This window comes from Mesoplodon bidens (genome assembly GCF_964165515.1).
Source record: "Mesoplodon bidens genome assembly, chromosome: 12".
Taxonomy (NCBI): Eukaryota; Metazoa; Chordata; class Mammalia; order Artiodactyla; family Ziphiidae; genus Mesoplodon; species Mesoplodon bidens.
This window is the reverse complement of record NC_138168.1, coordinates 73,964,238-73,986,703: the sequence shown is the minus strand read 5'-3', so window position 1 is coordinate 73,986,703 and position 22,466 is coordinate 73,964,238. Positions and strand designations below refer to the sequence as shown.

The 22,466-nt window shown below is 37.0% G+C and overlaps 1 protein-coding gene across 8 annotated transcripts in view; it reads right to left on the bottom strand.

The window, feature by feature from the left end:
* The window catches only part of UTRN (utrophin), a 525,852-nt gene that overhangs the window by 53,615 nt on the left and 449,771 nt on the right, over positions 1-22,466 (bottom strand). For all 8 annotated transcript variants that reach the window (XM_081250822.1, XM_081250827.1, XM_081250825.1 and 5 more), the window contains 3 exons: positions 14,570-14,771; positions 4,538-4,623; positions 130-287 (listed from right to left, as the gene is read on the bottom strand). In XM_081250822.1, coding sequence (XP_081106948.1) covers positions 130-287; positions 4,538-4,623; positions 14,570-14,771 — 446 coding nt within the window. The remainder of the gene's footprint in view (positions 1-129; positions 288-4,537; positions 4,624-14,569; positions 14,772-22,466) is intronic.

The window sequence follows — 22,466 nt, the reverse complement described above, 5'->3', positions numbered from 1 at the left end:
CTTACTGGGATGGTACCAGCATCTTCCACCACCTGGTTCCAGCCCAAGTCCCCTGTTCCATTTCTCAGAATATCCTCAATACCATTCCCCACACATTCTATACACCAGTGATCCTTCAGGAATGTTTACCTGTTGGAAGCAGCTGCGAACACTGGGTTCAATATTACTGCCCCCAAAAGCTGCTACTTCCCCCAGTTGCCGAGGGATCTGGATGGCATCATGAAGTAACAGGCCAAGCTGTCTCTGGTCACACATTTCTGTGGGTCCAGCCACTTCCTTAAAGAGATCTACAAGGAGGAGAGGCAAGAGGTTAAATTCCATCTGCCTGTTCTGGAATTTTAAGTAAAATATACCTTTGGTTATGTGGAATGAACGACATAGATTAAAAAAAAAACTTATGGCGACATGAATTACATTAGTTGTCGCCTGAATTCTGGTAAGCTTAACATTCTGCATATTTGTAATCAGGAACTGGTTAACTACATGTTTCCTAAAACGATCTACTGCAGTGTGTAAATACATATAAACAGACCAATAAATACAAATTTCCTTTTTAAATGGTCCAGTGTATGCATGCAGGTTTGTTCAGTGGTCTCTATAAGGTTTCCCTTCCAATTGAAAAAGACAGACAGCTAAAAAGAAGCTTTCTTTATGACTTGTTAAAGGAATGAATGTATCTTAAGTAGCAAATTTTAAAAGATTTGTTTATCAACTTTTTGTATTCACTCCTAAATTCAATATTCATTGAACATATATATTTTAATTTCTTTTAAAGATTTCTATACTCAAATCTATTTTGCATAAGAAACATTAAACAGTATAAGGAGGTGTCTTTTATTTTTAGGGGTTATTTTTTTAGGCCCAATCAGTCTCTCATTCCTTATTAGCGATAAAAATGATTTTTTACATCATTTCATGTAATAAATACATTAATTCAAATGTAAAGGACTTAATGAAAACTCATGCATACTTTCACACAGTTCTTAGGCTTTTCTATTCATTAAAAAAAAGATGTTTTAAAAAGTTTTTGATTCAGTAAAATAAAAACTCTTTTCCTCCTTCTAGAATTGGCTTATCTTCTTTTCATCACTTATAGTATTTTGAAGATGAAAATTATTACCATATTTCCAGCAACAAAGCTAATATATTCAAATAAGTTACTTTCGGAGTAGGGAGAAATTTCATGTAAAAACAATCCACTTCATTATAGAAACTAATACTTTTTGGAAAGAAATTTCTAAGTTCTAAAAATTCAAAATCACACAAATTCTAAATGGTTTTCATGTGAAGTTTTCCAAGAAAAAAAGAATGGGGAGTAAATATTTATTGGATCCTAAAAACCATTTTCAAACAATACCTGATAAATGAATATCAGATCAAAAGGTATCATTCCCTTTTTTTAAGGAAATAAGGCTAGATCTAACACTGTCAACAGTAAATTTTCAAACAACTAAACCAAGCTCAGTGATATGACACAGTAATTATAATGAAATATGACTTTAATTATAAGCATACATAGGGAAAGCAAATTCAATAAAAAATACATTTAATTTTTGTTATCATTTGTTCTCTTAGGTGGTTAGAGTTCTACTTGCTTCTTTTCATTTGTCAAAAATAAGACTATCATAGCCAGAAAGTATTTATCCAGGATTCTTATTATGATTCTCATTGTAAACCCGTTCCTGAGAAGAGGCCTCCTAAGTCAATACAAAGTTGATGCATATGAATAATAATAATCTGTAGAGAGAAGTGTACATATTCAGCAACATCAATCATGCCCAGCTTTCCTCTTTTGAGGAAGATAGCTATACTACTATGCCACTATTTAGGTAAAACTACACACAAAACATAAGAGAAAAGACTCCTTAACATTCTGACATATTTCTGAATTCTTATGAAAGTTCACATGTTGATGTTACAGTCAGATACGAAAAGGAGTATCAGGATGTGGGGATGGATCAGAGGAATGTTCCAATCTAAAACCCAAGTTCCAATAAGTAATCACAGAAGAGATGCAAAAAGCCATTCGAAAGGATCTCTGTAAATGTGTTGCTGATGAGGCAAGGAAGCCACTGAGTTACAAGCAGGAAGGCCAGAGTGTTGTTAGAACCTAATCAAGGGCCATTCTCAAAAAGGCACGAAGAGAAAAGAAGGTGTCACCGGGGTAAAGACACTGAGGTAAGCCATTGCAAAATCAGCGTTCAGTTGGATAGCAACTGACCCAGAATAGCACCTCTGCCATTGAGTTTGGAGTGCAAAGTGTCTTGAATATTAATTCCAACAAAGAAAGTAATAATGAGGAAGTGTTCTGATACCACTAGGGAAATCAAAACTGGAATCAGAGTTGCTAAGGACCTCAAACAAAACAAAACAAAAACAAAACAAAACAAAAACAAAAAACAAAAAAAACAAAACAAAACCCCAGAATATTTCCAGAGTCTCAGTACTCTGAGGAAAGATTTAAAGATTTCAACCCAAAGATTTCTTATTTAATTAAGTTCTAAATGGCATACTTCATGGATTAAATTAAATATCAGAAATTTTCATTGCAGGGCTTCTGCTTCCCTTGCTATAATCTGAAAATTCAATGTGGAATTATACAGAGATTTGTTTCCCGACATTTGTAGAAAGAGTGTCCACTGTAGTACGAGTGTATGAGTACATGTACGCTGAAATACCTCTTCATTTGAAAAATTATATGCTTCAGAAATACGTGTGAAAGTATGTGTGTAGATAAAAGACATTTTTTATATATTGCATAGAATTTGGTTTTTGCTCTAGAACTTTAGCCATCATGTTGTAACTCTTTCTTTTGGCCTCAGATTACTCCAATAATCAGCTTGAAAAATACAGGGAGGAGGCATCGTTGATCTAGAAAAACAGATCACCCTTGCATTTTAATAAGATTCATGATAAACTTTGAGGTTGGATTTGCACTCTTTTCAGAGTAAGTTGAGCACCGTAACATAATTGCTACTTTCAGAGAACCCTAAGTTCTTTTAGGAACACATGAAAACCCCAAATCACAGTTGATTTTTTTTAAAGTCCTTTTCTAATTTGATACACTGACGTTTTCATTAACATTTTTCTTTCCCACTCATTATAGAAATAACTTTTTTAGCTTTGAAAATTATATCTTTTGACAATTATAATGCTGAAGACAATTTAAATTCTAGATAAAGTGCCACCAAACAGAAGCCTGTGCAAAGCTTTTTTCTGCATGGCTTACTAGGTTCTGACTCCATCAAGGCACATTGCCTCCTGATCCTACAATCAGCTTTTCATTTCATTTTCACTGACATTCTTGTCAAACTATCTAAAAAAAACAAGCCACCATGATCTAGCCCTGGAATTCAAAAACAAATTGCTTCACAGCCATCCCATAAAATAAAAGTATTTTAAAATGTATGTATGTTCACAGAAGATGAAGAACCTAAAATTTATAGGACCTGTGATCAAATATTTTCCTGTTTTTGGTATCTCTCTATTCATGAAATATCCCTCTCCCTCTCCCTCGAAGGTATGGATATATCTGTACAGAATCATATGAGGCTATGCATGGCAGGATCAATTTACTCACATTTTATAGATAAAATTAAATTTAAAAAATTTACAGTAATTAAGTGTTCGGAGACATAGCAGCAATTGCTACCATTTATTCAACAACTGCTATTTCTAGGTACTTTTCACATATGATTTCTAGTTGCTTTCAAAGCAAGAATTACTAGCGTCATTCTTTGTTGAAGAAAATTCACTAAATTTCAGCTCCCTGGAATGTGAAATGGAAATCTTATTACTACCTCTTAGCTGTCGGTATTCAGTGGAATCGTGTAACCTGCCCAGAGTCATCCAGCAGCCACTAAATTGTAGAGCTGAGATTCGAAGGCAGGTCTCCCTGGCTCCCGAACCTGTCCCTTTCCAAATGTCAAGATGCCCTGCATTAACTGACAGCTAAAAGGTCACCACTGATTTATTTGGTGAATAAGAACAAATATAACGAAATTAAAAAATATATCACTTTACTTTCTTCTACTATAAAATATAATTATTTGTCTCACTGTGACTATAACAGTTCTAGTCCATGCTGATTTTCTTAAGCATTGGAAATATAGGGAAATAGAAAAGGTTTGGGCTTTAGAGTCAGAAATATCTGTGATCTAATTCTAGCCCCAAGATTCACTGTCTCTACAGCCTTGACTAGATTTCTAACCCCTCCCAAGAATTATTTTTTTCAGCTGGAAAATGGAAATCACAATGCCTACATTATGGGGCATTTATGAATTAAGTGAGATACAATCTGCAGTCAGTTCTTACTCCATCAATGCACCTCACATCTTGATCCTATAATCAGCTTTCCATTTCACACAAATTCACATCACTTTGCACTGACACCCTTTGTCTAGCCTCGTACATGTATGATCAGGGTTAAAAAAAAAAGAGCTACTATTACTAGCAAATCATATAAAGTAAGTCTCTAATAAGTTGTTATCATTATTATTACTAAAAACATTATTGATATAAGAAAGGTCTTACATACATCTGTATTTTTCTTCTAAGACACCTTTGGAGAGAGAGATCAATCCAATCTTCAGACTCTGCACTCTTATTTTTCCAGTCCGACCCCTGAAATTATAAGAATCTCAGTGTGTTAGATACATTTAAAACTGTATACAGTATGCTAATTATTTCTGAATATCTATTTCCTTGAGACTAAATGGGAAAAAAAACTGCATCTTAAAAATGCAACTTTCTATTCACTTTTATTAATTAATGTTAAACCCATACCATAAGTTTATGACATATTTTAATAGTATATTTGACTTAGTCTGCAAGAATATACAGCCTGAAGTCACTTTACGTACATATGAACTAGGAAGAACAAAAGAAAGTAAAATGCTAATTATAAAGCTAAAAATATTTCATTTTTATAAACACTATGAATTAAAATCTGTTAATAATTATAAATGCAAGATTCAAAATAATAGCTAGAGATATATATAATATGCATGTGATAATACAGCAAGAAAGGTATAATGATATATCTAAAAACAGATGTAAGAAAACTGACTGGAAAATTAACTATATGCTGAGGGCTATAACTTGTTGAATACTTAAAAACTTCTCGTCTTCATTGATTTTGATCTCTGTCAATGCAGTTTCTTTAAATTACTACTGCAATTATAATAGTCAATGATCTTAAACACACAGGTGTGCAATCTTTATTTGGGGAAATATCAAATTATAATTAAATACAAAATGTATTAATTAATTAACACTAGAAAATAGCTTCATATTATGCCAATAAGAGACCATTTCAATTTCACTTATAATTTGACTGGAAGAATAATTTTATCTGTAAAAGCATAGAGTTATATTTACTCTGTCTTTTATCAAAGAATAAATGAGTTGTTTACCAAATGTCACACTGTACTAGATCCTGGAGCTGGGGAAAGGGAAATGCAGAAGCTACAAAAGTTAATCCATGATCCTTGCTATGAAATAACACATAGTCCAGAAAAAAATCAAGATATAAAGATTTCTATCTTTATTATTTCATATAAACAGGATCACAGTTTTCAGTTTCAGTTTTTACTGTTAATTTTCTTATGATATGTTTTTAATACGCAAGTACAACACATTCAAAACCTATAACTAAATGTTTACATAATTACATGAATACTTAAAATTTAGTAACTCATGCTATTTAAAAACATAAATATTTGTACCATGTAACTTTAATTTTAAGCATCCTTATTGTCAAACTGTATTTAAGTCTGGCTCCTTGATATTTTTACTATTACTACTAACTGATATCTTTCATTCTCAAATTATAAATACTCAATTAAGTTTCTGTAAACATACAATGACATATAAAGTATGAAATAAATAAAAAAGGAAAACATGCTTAGGGATTGGTAAAATGTATTTTCAAAATAGTCCCTCAGGGCTTCCTTGGTGGCGCAGTGGTTGAGAGTCCGCCTGCCGATGCAGGGTACACGGGTTCGTGCCCTGGTCTGGGAAGATCCCACATGCCGCGGAGTGGCTGGGCCCGTGAGCCATGGCCGCTGAGCCTGTGCGTCCGGAGCCTGTGCTCCGCAACGGGAGAAGCCACAACAGTGAGAGGCCCGCGAACCGCAAAAAAAAAAAAAAAAAAAAAAATAGTCCCTCAATAGCCTAGTGTTTATAATCTATACTAAATCATACCCAACAAACATATTGAACCCTTGCTATGTATGTGTACAACATTCAGAATTGACCTATAAAATAACTAATACTTAAATTTTAAAATAAATATAGCCATTATAAGCAGAAACCTAAGGTTTATATACTCATTTCAGTTTCCCACAATTATAGAAATACTAGTTCCAAATTAACCTTAAACTGAGCCATGCTATGAAGTGTGTTTGTATTTCATATTTTTTAGGTGTTTCCTAATTATCACATGAAAATAGACTATGTCTGTTTTCTTCCTTCCAAAAATCAGGAAATTTTATTCTCTGTACACAGTCAGACAATAGACTTGAAGAAAATAACAAAAGGCTGTGCAAATAGACTAGTACATGACTGTGGCTAAGGACAAAGTAATCCCTTAAGGGAAAAAAAGATCAAACTGGTACGTATTGGAGGCTGACCTCCAGTCTTTGGTGACAACACCGGAAGGGAACATCATCAGGAAGACTACTGAAAATGTCAACCATCCATTCATGGCACCATCAACGATTATGAAGGTTTACTGTGATCCCAGCATTGTTCTATGTTCCATAGGACCAAGAGAAAAGTGTAAGACATGATTCCTACCCATGACTAGCTGGAGAGGTGAGACAAGGAAACAACTAGAGAATCATAAGGAAATATTAGACCAATCTTATGCATGGAAATAAATGAGATAATTGTGGCTGACTAGTCATTAATGATTGGTGGTTAGTCTGAGTAGTTATTAGTCTCACAACATTTGATAGAGAAGATAAGTCTAAAATCAGACACTGAAGGCACGACACAGCTGGACTGTCCTGACTAGGAGAAAGTAGATTATCATAGGAAAAGCCCGGACAAGGGGACAGAGAAAGGGGATGTGAGCACCAGAGGCAGGATTCATCAGGTACAGCGAGAACTTGCATCAAGAGTAAATGGTTGATAAAGTTGTCCAGGTTATATGGAACCAGAGGATAGAGGGCTTTGATGTTAAATAAGATATCAGAATTTGAAAGGTAACAGGGAGTCATTTATTGTGAGTGACATAACACAATATTTAAGTATTTGATTCCCTGATAGTTTTCATAAGTAACTCCTGAAATTAATTCAACCAGAAAGATATGTACCCTATAAATAAAATTATATCCGCCTTGAAATAGTGGGAAAAATGACTTAACACTGCATCAAATGAGGTTAATATTCTCTGCAGGGACAAAAATATTTAAACCAAGAAATCCAGACTACTGCTTTAAATCTTGATTTAAACAAATTTAATTTCCACTAAATTTAGAAGGGAGATTGTGGAATTAAGACTTTTTAGCCCAGGAAGATGAAGACTGAGAGAGGTTGTGAACTCATAAATGGAATCAGTTTTATCTTTATAGTTTATAAAGTCCTTTCTATATATATATTAGCTCATTTGCCCTTCACAATCACTTATGTATGTGAAGCAGAGCAGATATTTTTATCTCAATTTTTCAGATGAGAAATTGAGATGCCAAAAGTTAAGCGGCTGTCAAGTTTTAAAGCAACCAGAACCAAAAATTTGGATTCTTTTCCTCTACAACAGAAGAAAATAGACTCTTTTTTCAGACAATTCAGAATATTAGGAGTTGGGTACATGTTAAAAGCTGAAAGAAACAGTAAACAATATAATTTATAAAGTACTATCTTTCTTAGATATGGCAGTATGGTAGGAATAATCAAGTGATTATCAAAAAAGCTGAATATAGTTCCATATCTACTACTAATATGCAGTAGGTGGCTATGGATAAACTGTCTTATCTCACTGGGTCAGTTTCTCAATCAGTAAAATGAGGAGGGCAGAATGGAAGATCATCAAAGTCCTTCTGCTTCTAGAATTCTAGGATCTCCTGTGTGTGCATCACTCATTATTTCAAGAGCTGGTTGAATATATTTCAAGGGCTGAAAATACCAGGTCTGGCTGCAACCAAAGCAGTGCAATAAAAAATATATGGTTAATAGATGAATGTCAGATTGACTGAATGAATGGACGGGTTAGATCATGGTACCATTTACAAGGTTCAGAAACTTCTTAGGGGTCCATAACGTCCTGGTGCATTGGATGGAGTAGATCATAATTCCATCAGATTCTCAAAGGAAACTAATGACTTGAAAACAGTTAATAACTCTTGTTTGGATAAAGGAATAAGTCATAGTTGCTAGAGAAATTTAGGTAATCAACTCTGGCCATCTGAGACTACCATCATATGAGTAACTGTACTTTTTCCTTAGGTTAATTCATGATATTCCTCTCCAAGGTGGAAAACTCGACTGAATGGACACTGTTCTAACCTAGCATGGTCCTTGCTATATTTCTTTGGCATGGAAGGGAGATAAATCCTAAAAGCTTTTTGTCCTTTGAAAAGGAAAATTTCAAGATACTGTCTTTCTAAATAAGAAACAGTATCTCTGTGTTGCATTTCTCATTTGTTCACATTTGACAGTAGAAAGTAAAAATATGCCAACATTTAACTCCCTAGAATATGAATTACGATGTTTCACATACTGCTTCCTTCCCAGCTAAGTGGCACTATTCCCTTTGGGCTGTCCAGTGAAAACAGCATATATATGTGTTATGGGCTGAGTTACATCCACCTAAAATTCCTGTGTTGAAGTCCTAACTCCCAGTACCCCAGGATGCAACTATATATGGAGAAAGTCTTTAAATAGGTAATTAAGTTGAAATGAAGTCATGAGAGTGGGGACTAATCCAATATGACTGGTGTTCTTATAGAACATTAGGACACAGACACACACAGAAGAAAGACCATGTGGGAACACAGGGAGAAGACAGCCATCTATAAGCCAAGGAGAGAGGCCTCAGAAGAAACCAACCCTGCTGACATCTTGACTTTGGACTTCCAGTCTCCAGGACTATGAGAAATAAATTTCTGTTGTTTAAGTTAACTAGTCTGTGATACTTTGTTAAGGCAGTCCAAGTAGAGTGTTAGAGCCACAGATGATGCTGAAGCAGGGTGATTTAACATCTTCTCCAGTTCTTCCCTAAAACATGTCTCAAAATACACACGTCTGGCTCTACCATACTCCATAGAGCTTAATGAAGTCCTTAACTAAGTATCCCATGACTTTAGCATTCTTCCTGGGACATAAAATTAAGTTATAGGCTTTGTAGTTAAAACAAAAATTAAGCCTTGGTAAATTTAAGAAAATTGAAATTGTATCAAGTATCTTTTCTGACCACAATGCTATGAGACTAGATATCAATTACAGGAAAAGAGCTGTAAAAAATACAGACACATGGAGGCTAAACAATACACTACTTAACAACGAAGTGATCACTGAAGAAATCAAAGAGGAAATTAAAAAATACCTAGAAACAAATGACAATGGAGACACGACGACCCAAAACCTATGGGATGCAGCAAAAGCAGTTCTAAGAGGGAAGTTTATAGCAATACAATCCCACCTTAAGAAACAGGAAACTTCTCGAATAAACAACCTAACCTTGCACCTAAAGCAATTAGAGAAAGAAGAACAAAAACATCCCAAAGTTAGCAGAAGGAAAGAAATCATAAAAATCAGATCAGAAATAAATGAAAAAGAAATGAAGGAAACGATAGCAAAGATCAATAAAACTAAAAGCTGGTTCTTTGAGAAGATAAAATTGATAAACCATTAGCCAGACTCATCAAGAAAAAAAGGGAGAAGACTCAAATCAATAGAATTAGAAATGAAAAAGGAGAATTAACAACTGACACTGCAGAAATACAAAAGATCATGAGAGATTACTACAAGCAACTCTATGCCAATAAAATGGACAACCTGGAAGAAATGGACAAATTCTTAGAAATGCACAACCTGCCAAGACTGAATCAGGAAGAAATAGAAAATATGAACAGACCAATCACAAGCACTGAAATTGAAACTGTGATAAAAAATCTTCCATCAAACAAAAGCCCAGGACCAGATGGCTTCACAGGTGAATTCTATCAAGCATTTAGAGAAGAGCTAACACCTATCCTTCTGAAACTCTTCCAAAATATAGCAGAGGGAGGAACACTCCCAAACTCATTCTACGAGGCCACCATCACCTTGATACCAAAACCAGACAAGGATGTCACAAAGAAAGAAAACTACAGGCCAATATCACTGATGAACATAGATGCAAAAATCCTCAACAAAATACTAGCAAACAGAATCCAACAGCACATTAAAAGGATCATACACCATGATCAAGTGGGGTTTATTCCAGGAATGCAAGGATTCTTCAATATACGCAAATCAATCAACGTGATACACCACATTAACAAATTGAAGGAGAAAAACCATATGATCATCTCAATAGATGCATAGAAAGCTTTCGACAAAATTCAACACCCATTTATGATAAAAACCCTGCAGAAAGTAGGCATAGAGGGAACTTTCCTCAACATCATAAAGGCCATATATGACAAACCCACAGCCAGCATCGTCCTCAATGGTGAAAAACTGAAACCATTTCCACTAAGATCAGGAACAAGACAAGGTTGCCCACTCTCACCACTCTTATTCAACATAGTTTTGGAAGTTTTAGCCACAGCAATCAGAGAAGAAAAGGAAATAAAAGGAATCCAAATTGGAAAAGAAGAAGTAAAGCTGTCACTGTTTGCAGATGACATGATACTATACATAGAGAATCCTAAAGATGCTACCAGAAAACTACTAGAGCTAATCAATGAATTTGGTAAAGTTGCAGGATACAAAATTAATGCACAGAAATCTCTGGCATTCCTATACACTAATGATGAAAAATCTGAAAGTGAAATCAAGGAAACACTCCCATTTACCATTGCAACAAAAAGAATAAAATATCTAGGAATAAGCCTACCTAAGGAGACAAAAGACCTGTACGCAGAAAATTATAAGACACTGATGAAAGAAATTAAAGATGATACAAATAGATGGAGAGATATACCATGTTCTTGGATTGGAAGAATCAATATTGTGAAAATGACTCTACTACCCAAAGCAATCTACAGATTCAATGCAATCCCTATCAAACTACCAATGGCATTTTTCACAGAACTAGAACAAAAAATTTCACAATTTGTATGGAAACACAAAAGACCCCGAATAGCCAAAGCAATCCTGAGAACGAAAAATGGAGCTGGAGGAATCAGGCTCCCTGACTTCAGACTATACTACAAAGCTACAGTAATCAAGACAGTATGGTACTGGCACAAAAACAGAAAGATAGATCAATGGAACAGGATAGAAAGCCCAGTGATAAACCCATGGACATATGGTCACCTTATCTTTGATAAAGGAGGCAGGAATGTACAGTGGAGAAAGGACAGTCTCTTCAATAAGTGGTGCTGGGAAAACTGGATAGGGACATGTAAAAGTATGAGATTAGATCACTCCCTAACACCATACACAAAAATAAGCTCAAAATGGATTAAAGACCTAAATGTAAGGCCAGACACTATCAAACTCTTAGAGGAAAACATAGGCAGAACACTCTATGACATAAATCACAGCAAGATCCTTTTTGACCCACCTCCTAGAGAAATGGAAATAAAGACAAAAATAAACACATGGGACCTAATGAAACTTAAAAGCTTTTGCACAGCAAAGGAAACCATAAACAAGACCAAAAAACAACCCTCAGAATGGGAGAAAACATTTGCAAATGAAGCAACTGACAAAGGATTAATCTCCAAAATTTATAAGCAGCTCATGCAGCTCAATAACAAAAAAACAAACAACCCAATCCAAAAATGGGCAGAAGACCTAAATAGACATTTCTCCACAGAAGATAGACAGACTGCCAACAAACACATGAAAGGATGCTCAACATCTTTACTCATTAGAGAAATGCAAATCAAAACTACAATGAGATATCATCTCACACCAGTCAGAATGGCCATCATCAAGAAATCTAGAAACAATAAATGCTGGAGAGGGTGTGGAGAAAAGGGAACACTCTTGCACTGCTGGTGGGAATGTGAATTGGTACAGCCACTATGGAGAACGGTATGGAGGTTCCTTAAAAAACTACAAATAAAACTACCATATGACCCAGCAATCCCACTATTGGGCATATACCCTGAGAAAACCATAATTCAAAAAGAGACATGTACCAAAATGTTCATAGCAGCCCTATTTACAATAGCCCGGAGATGGAAACAACCTAAGTGTCCATCATCGGATGAATGGGTAAAGAAGATGTGGCACATATATACAATGGAATATTACTCAGCCATAAAAAGAAATGAAATTGAGCTATTTGTAATGAGGTGGATGGACCTAGAGTCTGTCATACAGAGTGAAGTAAGTCAGAAAGAGAAAGACAAATACTGTATGCTGACACATATATATGGAATTTAAGGAAAAAAATGTCATGAAGAACATAGGGCTAAGACAGGAATAAAGACACAGACCTACTAGAGAATGGACTTGAGGATATGGGGAGGGGGAAGGGTAAGCTGTGACAAAGTGAAAGAACAGCTTGGACATATATACACTACCAAACGTAGGGTAGATAGCTAGTGGGAAGCAGCCGCATAGCACAGGGAGATCAGCTCGGTGCTTTGTGACCGCCTGGAGGGGTGGGATAGGGAGGGTGGGAGGGAGACGCAAAGGGGAGGGGATGTGGGAACATATGTATATGTATGACTGATTAAATTTGTTATAAAGCAAAAAAAAAAAAAAAAGAAAGTAGAATTCATGGATTACTAAATTTTATCGCTTCCAGGCCAACCATAGTGTCTGATGTACAGCAGACCTAAACAAATACTTGTATGATTAAATGAATATAGGTCCTCGATTTTGAGAGACAATTATTATAAACTTTTAAGTTCTACTTATATCTTGTTTGTATATCTATATATTCACTTGATCAGTGTTAAAGGCAGAATCCAGTTTTCATAAGTAGAATTTTGAATCTAAGCTCTCAGTGAGTTTATTAGACCTAAGCTTTTTGCTGTGTGCATCTTCTCCCTACCAAAATTACTTTTCCCAAGATTATATCACCAAAATATCATGCTGGTTGTTTATTAAATTATTTTATGTAAAAAAAAAAAAAAAACCACACCTAATTGACCAGTCATTTTAGTGAATTTACTATAGAAAATGTCTCTTAGAGGTTTAAAAAATTGAAGATCAACTTAACAGTGAATTAATGTTAACAGTCATATTTTACCCTAGGAGTATAAAAATTTGTGTTAAAATGAAATGTACTGAAAGATGTCACACAGGGAGATAGTAAAGCCCACATTCATCATGGTAACAGAGATCCATGCTATCTGTTCTTCAGTGAGTTTAAGAGCCTCAAGCACACAATGGCTGTTTGATTATTTTAAAAAAAGACATTGTTATGATATTTGTCAGTATTGAAAGATAAAAGATTTTTCTAATCAAGAGAATAAATGAAATTTTAATTAACTGAAAGCTCTTGAAAGCTCTTGTATCTATCATTTACTTCTTATACAGAATCAATCAGCTGCTAAACCATGCATGCATTTATGAACTATCATCTATCTTCTTTCTCTCTAAATCAAATAAAAAACTGATAAGCACAAATTTTCATACAGCTAATTAACAGAAAATAAAATTTAGAGTGTGAGAGAAAAACAACAGTTCTAGTTTTCTTATTTCATCTTTGCATACTTTAACCCCCTACCAGAAGAATGAATAATTCTCAATGTTTCAGAAATGTCAGCCCACCGCAGGTCTTTCTAGAATTGATTATTTTACAAATGCATTGTCACATTTAAAAAAGCCAAATTAATGGCAAATGAGTTATGCTGAAAGCTGGGAGTGCTCTTTATGTAACAGTGAGCACCTAATTAAATTACAGATATTGGAGTGTCCTATAGTATAAATTATTTAAAACACCATATATACACATAACCACCACTGCAATAAAAAAAGCTAATACCAAAAGAGAAATTAAATCCTTTTAACTGCCAAATTGCTCTTAAGTTGTCATACAAGAAATGCAGAGTGGATTATTATGAGCCAACAAATTTTAAAATTCATAACAATAACTACAAAATTTTGTCTTTTGAAAAAAGAAATACTATAAAACACTATGTAGGAAGGAAATCGGACTTCTTCCCATTAGGTTTCCCCTAGCACAGTGACTAAAAATGCTACAAATTTGACAACCTTTATAAATTGAAGCAAAATCTTAAAAATCATAGATAGACATTCTTTTTTGTTCTATTGTTGGTTAAGAGCTCAATTTTTGTAAAGTCGTTTCTTTTCAACAATTAACATAAATATTTCCACTGGGAAAAGGACTGAAAGAAAGTATCTTCTTAAAAATTCACTTTAAAAATGTAGACATTTTGCACTATCAACATATTTCACCCAGTGACTGTATTTTAATGGGAAAAAATGCACTTACGTATCATATACATTGAGTAGCCAGTTGAGACACATATCCACGCAGAGAGGAACGTTGACCAGATTTTTATGCATTTGTTCAAGGCCATCATAAATTGTTGTCAGACAGTTGATGACATCTGGAACACTAAGAAGCTGATCGTTTTGGTTCAGCTTGTGCTGTTTGAAAACTTCATTTGTTGTATTCAACTCTAAGAGATCCACTAATCAGGTGAGAAAAAGGAATATGCACAGTCATTACATTATAGAACAACGCTGAAACAAAACCACTGCCAGTCTTGAGTTTTTAGCTTGATTCTTCAATTTCAGAATCTATCCTTTTTCTCTAATTTCAATTTTTAAAGAAATAAATAGCATTTCCATTCTTACATCTCTAAACTCTTCTTTTACCCACATCGCTTATGTTTATGCTTTTGAATCTAAACTCTGCCACTTTTCAATATGACCTCACTTTTCACTCTTTGGAATGTAAATTTTTCCACCTTTACTTTTCTGGCTTTCCTCTCTTCAGCTTCTTTGTACTTTTGAATGTAGGAAAGCATAAATCTCTAAGTCTAATCCCAATGGTAGAACAGCTAAAATATGACATTGCTCTTTCTCCTCACTTTTGAGAATAGCCAGTTCACCTCTCATTCATCCTTTATATCACTGTGTAACTGATCATTCTTAAACAGTTTCTCCACATGCACATCATGAGATACAAAGTTCACTGAAGTTATTCCGTTAATAAAACAGGTTTGGAGAAAAATAATAGTTCTCCACTGCCTACTGAATCAAGCCTGATCTGTAAGGCCCTCAAAATCTGGCTCTAACCTGGGTTGCTTCCCATGACCCTTTGGCACATAGGCAACTTGTAGCTAGGTAGGATTAGAGGAGGTTCACAGTACAGGTCCACCCATCCACGGCTCTTCATGTATTTGTTCCCATTCCTTGCCCTTCATGGACAGAACCTCTACAGTGGGCATGGCTGGTGCTAGACTATGCAGGGTGGGCACATAAGGATAAAGTGGAGCCCTGCTTTCAAAGATGGCCAGTCTGAGAAGGAGGATAAGCATACTGATAACTTCACTAAAAGGGGTGGAAATGCCCTAAAAGAAGAAGACATAAGTTTCCACGAGAGCTATTACCGCTAGGGGAGTGGAAGCAGCCGAGAAAAAGCTCCCTGGAAAGGTGGGATTTGAAATGGACCTTAAAAAGTAGCTAAGATAGGGCTTCCCTGGTGGCGCAGTGGTTGAGAGTCTGCCTGCCGATGCAGGGGACATGGGTTCGTGCCCCGGTCCGGGAGGATACCGCATGCCACGGAATGGCTGGGCCCGTGAGCCATGGCCGCTGAGCCTGCACGTCCGGAGCCTGTGCTCCACAACGGGAGAGGCCACAGCAGTGAGAGGCCCGCGTACCGCAAAAAAAAAAAAAAAAAAAAAAAAAGCTAAAATACAAGAGATCCATATAAAGCAAGGAAAGAATTCCAGGAAGAGAGAACTGCTTGAAAAAAGACAAGAATTCAAGGAAGTCTGGGCAGCTCTGGGAACCGATGATGGCAGTGTGGATGGTGTGTGGTCACACGTGGGTGGCACATAGTTACCGTGAGGTAGACGCACCGAGCTCAGGGGGCAGGCCATGTTGGCCTAGGGGGCGCCCTCCAAAGTCAGGAGGAAGAGTTTAGACAAAGAGAAGAACATTACATAATCTTTCCTTTCAATCAACTTTGAGTCATTCATTAGCTAACTGAAAACAGGAAAACATACTAGATTATCAAATTGCCATGTATTTATACATTTACTGAGTGTGGAGATGACTCTTCTAAATCTAAACATGTAGGTTTGGAACCACATGAACTTAAGGTCTGCTCATGGAAATTACTGCTTTATAAAATTCTTCCCCATCTACATACTTAACTTTTTAACGTTAAAAAAATAAACTTGGGAAAACTTTTTTTAATATATAAACAACTACTTTCTCTTTGCATGACACACAACTGTTCCCTCAAAAGCATGACACATTTTGACAGTTAAGTAAAATGAACAAATAGCTTCCTTTGTATTTTAACCATTGAATAACCACTAATTTTGATTTTTTTTTTAAATAAATTTATTTATTTATTTTTGGCTGCATTGGGTCTTTGCTGTGTGTGGGCTTTCTCTAGTTGCAGTGTGCGGGCTTCTCATTGCAGTGGCTTCTCTTGTTGAGGAGCACAGGCTCTAGTCGTGTGTGCTTCAGTAGTTGTGGCACACAGGCTCAATAGTTGTGGCTCGCGGGCTCTAGAGCACAGGCTCAGTAGTTGTGGTGCATGGGCTTAGTTGCTCCGTGGCATGTGGGATCTTCCTGGACCAGGACTTGAACCTGTGTCCCTTGCATTGGCAGGCAGATTCTTAACCACTGAGCCACCAGGGAAGCCCTAATTTTGAATTTTTTAAAGACATTTATGAAATGTGTCTACTCTAGCTGCTTAAATACCATAGAATGATTTTTTCCCCAAATTATCTACAATGGAAAAGAACTGCTTTAAAATTATGCAGATTAAAATTATTTTTAAAACAACTCAACAGAGAGGCCATTTTTTTTTAAAAGAGAGAAACACACAAATATAGAACACACAAGTCTGGACAAAAGATCAGTCCATTTCCTCTAGATGTCAAATACATCACTGGTAAAATTTCAGCTAATTACAAAAGTAACCTGTGTAAGCTTCACATGAGTTCGAGATGGTGTCAGAAAAAAAAAAAAAAAAAGAACCATCTGGAATTTTCATTGTCATTTTTACCTCATTTCTTGGCACTGTACACTATTTTCAATTATAAACTTCCAGAGGGCAGGAGTAAAATTCAAATTCATTCTTCACAGTACTTGACAAAGAGAGTGCTTAGTAAATGACAGTGGCCACAGAACTATAATTCCTCACAGATATAAAGAAACATATTCAAATACTACCAAAATGCTCTAAGTTTTCTGAATTTCAACACTAATTATGCCAGCAACACAACACTGCTATTACATCCCTACATGGTCTAAAGGTGAAAAAAAGACCAAATTCCAAAAAGACCATTTCCTGAATCAGGTTGTCCTTGTATTTCTTCTGGAAAAGCCTCCTTTGTGATACACTTTGTAGCTGTGACAGTAATTTGCCACATCCCACAGACTATCATGTCTTCAATTTTTAGTGATTTACTCTGACACTTTGCCTTCGTGCTTAAGCCAGGAATACATCTCCCTGAAGTGTGTCACATTTAGGTACCTTTAAAGACTGACTACATTTAAGTCACAGAAAATTATGATTTTCTCTTTTCAGAGGGAGACAAATGACAGCTCAGTCATGCAGCAAATGAAACAAATAGCAGAATCACTTTCTACCAACTTTCAGGCTTTTCTTTAAGCCCACAATGAGGCAAAGGGGGTTGAATGGAATTGGATCATCATTCTCCTGTTCTGCAAAAACACACACCGTTTAGCATCCGACCTTGGGCTTCTATGACTCTCCTCCTCTCTGTTTGACTGTCCTTTCTTAGCACCCCCTGGACAGCTCAGAAATGTCAGTGGCACTCAGGGTCTCATGTCTGCCCTTTCCCTCTACAAGCCTGATGCTCTCATTCACTTTCATTGCTACAGTTATTACTTCTCTCTGGATGACTCCAGGTTCTGTTTTCTCATCCTGATCTCCTGCTTGAATACCTGATCCACATTCCCACTGCTTTGTTCCCAACCAGAGCTATGTTATCGTCTTCCAGGAATCTCCACCTTAATATGTCCAAATAAAGGTCTTGCTTTCTTGTTATGCAGAAATCCAGTAATGCTGTTACTACACAGACCATGAGTCTGCAAATCCCAAGATATCCTACCACTCTCCTTCTTGCACACTCTGCAATCTATCAAGTACCAAATCCTCCCAATTATTAGCTCTCCTCCCTCCTTACAAATCCATGCCCTCATCTCCCCTCCTATGCTCAGCCTCCATCACCTTTCACCTGAACTCTTTACTTGTCCTCTCTTCCCTTGGTCCTTTGATCTTAGATATTGTCTAACACCTACATCCACGACTGGCCGTATGTCCTAACTTACACAAAACAGAAAACTGTTCTATAGCACCCCAGTCTGTAAAGAAAATATCCAAACATTAAACACAACATTGTGAGAGTTTGAGGAACAAAAAACTAAGGGAATCAGAGAAGATTTTGTTAAAAATGACCTTGAAACTGGACCTAAACTGATTTTAAGGACATTTCAGAATACTGGACAAACTAGCTCATAAGCTACTCCATTTAGACACCATTATTACATGATGTTCCCTGAACTCCATCCAAGCCTTTGATTCTTATGAATATAACTCCCTTCCTTCTTACCCTTGATTACAGCCGTGTGCCTAAATCCTATGTGGCTTTTAGATCCTGGCTGATATACTTCCTACTCAAGGAAGCTTTGCCTTACACTTCACAATGAAGGGAATCTCTGTCAGTATTTCCCTTTGGCTTTCTGTTGCTGCCTAGCACATAAAGTTTTAAAATCAAAACACAAAAGAATATGTATAATACATATGTGTGGTCTAAAGAAAAATAATAGAACAAGCTCCCATTAGTTCATTACACAGCTATAGAAATAGGCTATCACTGTATGTTGGAAGCTCGTTGGAAAAATCTCCTTAATTACATCCCCTCACAATCACAGGGAGAACCACTAATCATTGAATTTCACTTTTTTTTTTTTTTTTTGCAGTATGCGGGCCTCTCACCATCGTGGCCTCTCCCACTGTGGAGCACAGGCTCCGGACACGCAGGCTCAGTGGCCATGGCTCACAGGCCCAGCCGCTCCGTGGCATGTGGGATCCTCCCGGACCAGGGCACAAACACGTGTCCCCTGCATCAGCAGGCGGACTCTCAACCACTGCGCCACCAGGGAAGCCCTGTATTTCATTTTTAATTTCTGAAAGTATATATGTGTCCCTAAATAACAGAGCACTTAGTTCTGCCTAGTTTTGAACTATATAAATAAATGGAATCAAACTGTACAAATTTCTTCTGCTACTTGATTTTTTTCATGCAACTTTATAATTCTAAGATTCAACCATGTTGATGCTGATTACTAGTTTATTTATTTTTGCTGCTGTATATCATATTTATGAATATGCCAAAATGAAACAAATGTTACTATTAATAAGTGCTGCTATAAATCCTATACATATTTCCTGGAGTACTCCGATAATTTTCAAACTCAAAGCATTCACCCATGGGGATTTCCCTGGTGGCGCAGTTGTTAAGAATCCTCCTGCCAATGCAGGGGACATGGGTTCAATCCCTGGTCCAGAAGGATCCCACATGATGCAGGGCAACTAAGCCCATGCGCCACAACTACTGAGCCTGTGCTCTAAAGGCCGCAAGCCTTAACTACTGAGCCTGCATGCCACAACTACTGAAGCCCGTGCGCCTAGAGCCCGTGCTCCACAAAAAAGAGAAGCCACCGCAATGAGAAGCCTGTGCACTGCAACAAAGAGTAGCCTCTGCTTGCTGCAACTAGAGAGAGCCCACGCGTAGCAACGAAGACCCAACGCAGCCAAGAAAATAAATAAATGCATAAATAAATTTATTAAAAAAAATCATTCACTTGTGTCCTAGGAGACTGCTCTGTGCCAGAGATTGTATGAGGCCTGAAGTGGAGAAGAAAGCAGACTCACCCCTCACATAAAAGGTTAGTTCATTTGGAGAGACAGACGGTAGGTAAGTAAATACATAGAGTAGCAAATATTATGACAAGTGCCACATAAGGAAAGAAACGGAACCTATGACATGGAAGATCAGGAGTGACCTAGTTTGGAGCAGAGTAGCCAAGAAAGACTCATTAGAGACGGGTGGGTTAAACTAGGACCTAAAAAGGAAAAGAACGCACCAGCCACAAAGAGCTAGACAGGAGCTCTTCAGGCAAGAGGAACAAAATACAGAGGTCACCATTTCTATGTCCACTAGAACTGTGAGAGCCCGCTGTGGGCTGTGGTGAACGAGGTGAATGGAGAGACCGGCCAAGGTAAAGGCCGTTCTGTGCTGAGGACAGCAGGATCTGTTGTAAGCAGGGGGGTTGTGTCCACGTGTAACATGCTATCTCCGAATTTACGTTCCTTGAGCGGGGAACCAAGTCTTCTTATATTGTTTTATCTCTTGCACAGTCTTGGAGCCCGATAAATGAATGAACAATGACAGTAACAACAGTGTGCCCTCTTTGTTAGGACACTGTGCTGGGTGGAGATTGACATGAAATGAGAGGCAACCGTTGACCTAAAGCAGGTGTCAACACAGATGGGGCAATCCTCCTCACATTATCTGTCACACAAAGCCATGCGAGAGGGGCTGATGGGAGCAAAAGTCGTTACAGGCCATCATAAAGTTCTGGAAAAACTGGAGGCAGGTGGGATTAGCTTGTAAATGTTTCCAAAAGAAGTAAATTTTTAACAGAATTTGGGAGGACCAAAGGGTTACAGACGATTGCAGAGGAAGAAGGGTCAGGGCATTTCGAGTAAACAGAAAGGATGGCAGAGGAAGAAGCAGATTAATCATAAACAGGTAGCTGGGTCAGCCGGGTCAGTGGTGCCAAGGCCCCGCTAGAAGGCAGCGGGGAAAGTGGCCGCCAGGTGGCCCTAAGGATATCACCTCGAACGTTTACAATCGAACCCAACCCAGCATGTTTCTAAGTGTGCGTTACTAAATGTCGTTTAGTTTAGAGGTGGGAGGCATCTCTCTTCTGCTTCTCTCTGGTTTGGAGGGATGAGCTGACGGATGGAGTTTTTTCTTTAGGACTCAAAAGAACCCACAGAAGAAAACACCAAATGCGTTAATATGTTTATCTGCCCAGAAGTATTAGTAAAAACTGGGCCCATGTTCACAGTGATACAAAGCAGTCTCCCATCAATGGAGATTTTGGGGCTGAGTCATTTGTCCTCATTTTATAGCTCATCAGGCCTGAGAAGCCCTTCCAGGTCTGTCAGCTGGATTCTGGACATGCAGCTGAGCCTCTTTCAAAACTGCTGTCACCCTGGCCCGACTGAGCTCACTGATATCCCTTCTGAGTGCTCCTAATTCACTTCCTATTCCCTTATGGGTCAACATACAGATCACTAGCCAGAGTGTGCTGGCTTTATATTTTGAGACTGGTTATCCTGCCATACTTGCTGTGACCACTACAACCTGCCAATGATCTTTGGGGCTCCAAGGATTACGGGCTTCCAGGCCATCTCAGCCTCTCGTCCATCGCCTAATCTGGAGGTGTTTTTCAGCCCTTCAGACAGCTCTTCCACACGTAGCCTGTTTTTCTTATTCTAAAGCTTTGCGTTACCATATTTTCTCGGAATGATTCTACGCATCTCTTTCCTCAGCTCGCCTCATGTAACCAGCTTAAAATGTATTTCTAATTTCTACTGACTTACAGAGGAGGTTTTTAACCTTAATATATTATTTTTCTAAGGGTATTCTGCAAAGCTTCACTGAACAGCCTAGACATACAACTGTTAACAAAAGGCAGCAAACAAGACTATTCGGAATTATTCAAATTATGCTGTTGTAAACGTATAGGCAAATGTTACTTTCCATATTAACTAACTGACAAAGCCTAAATGTTCTCTGAGTAGACTCAATCATTAAAACTGCAACCACAAATAGAATCCAGACAGCTTAAATCTATACTCTATTACAAGCATTCATATATATACTTAAATTTAGGTTATGGGGAAAGGAATCATCCTTTAGTAAAACTATCACAGACTATCACTCTGAACATACTCTCTACAGGTTAAAGTTCATGTTGATAACATTAAATGTCTCAAGACATGTTTAAATGAACACAGAGCCCTTTATCTAATATTCTAGGTACCAGTTCAAATTTGGATCAGGAATGCCATTTTCCAGTGTTTCTTTATTATATGATTG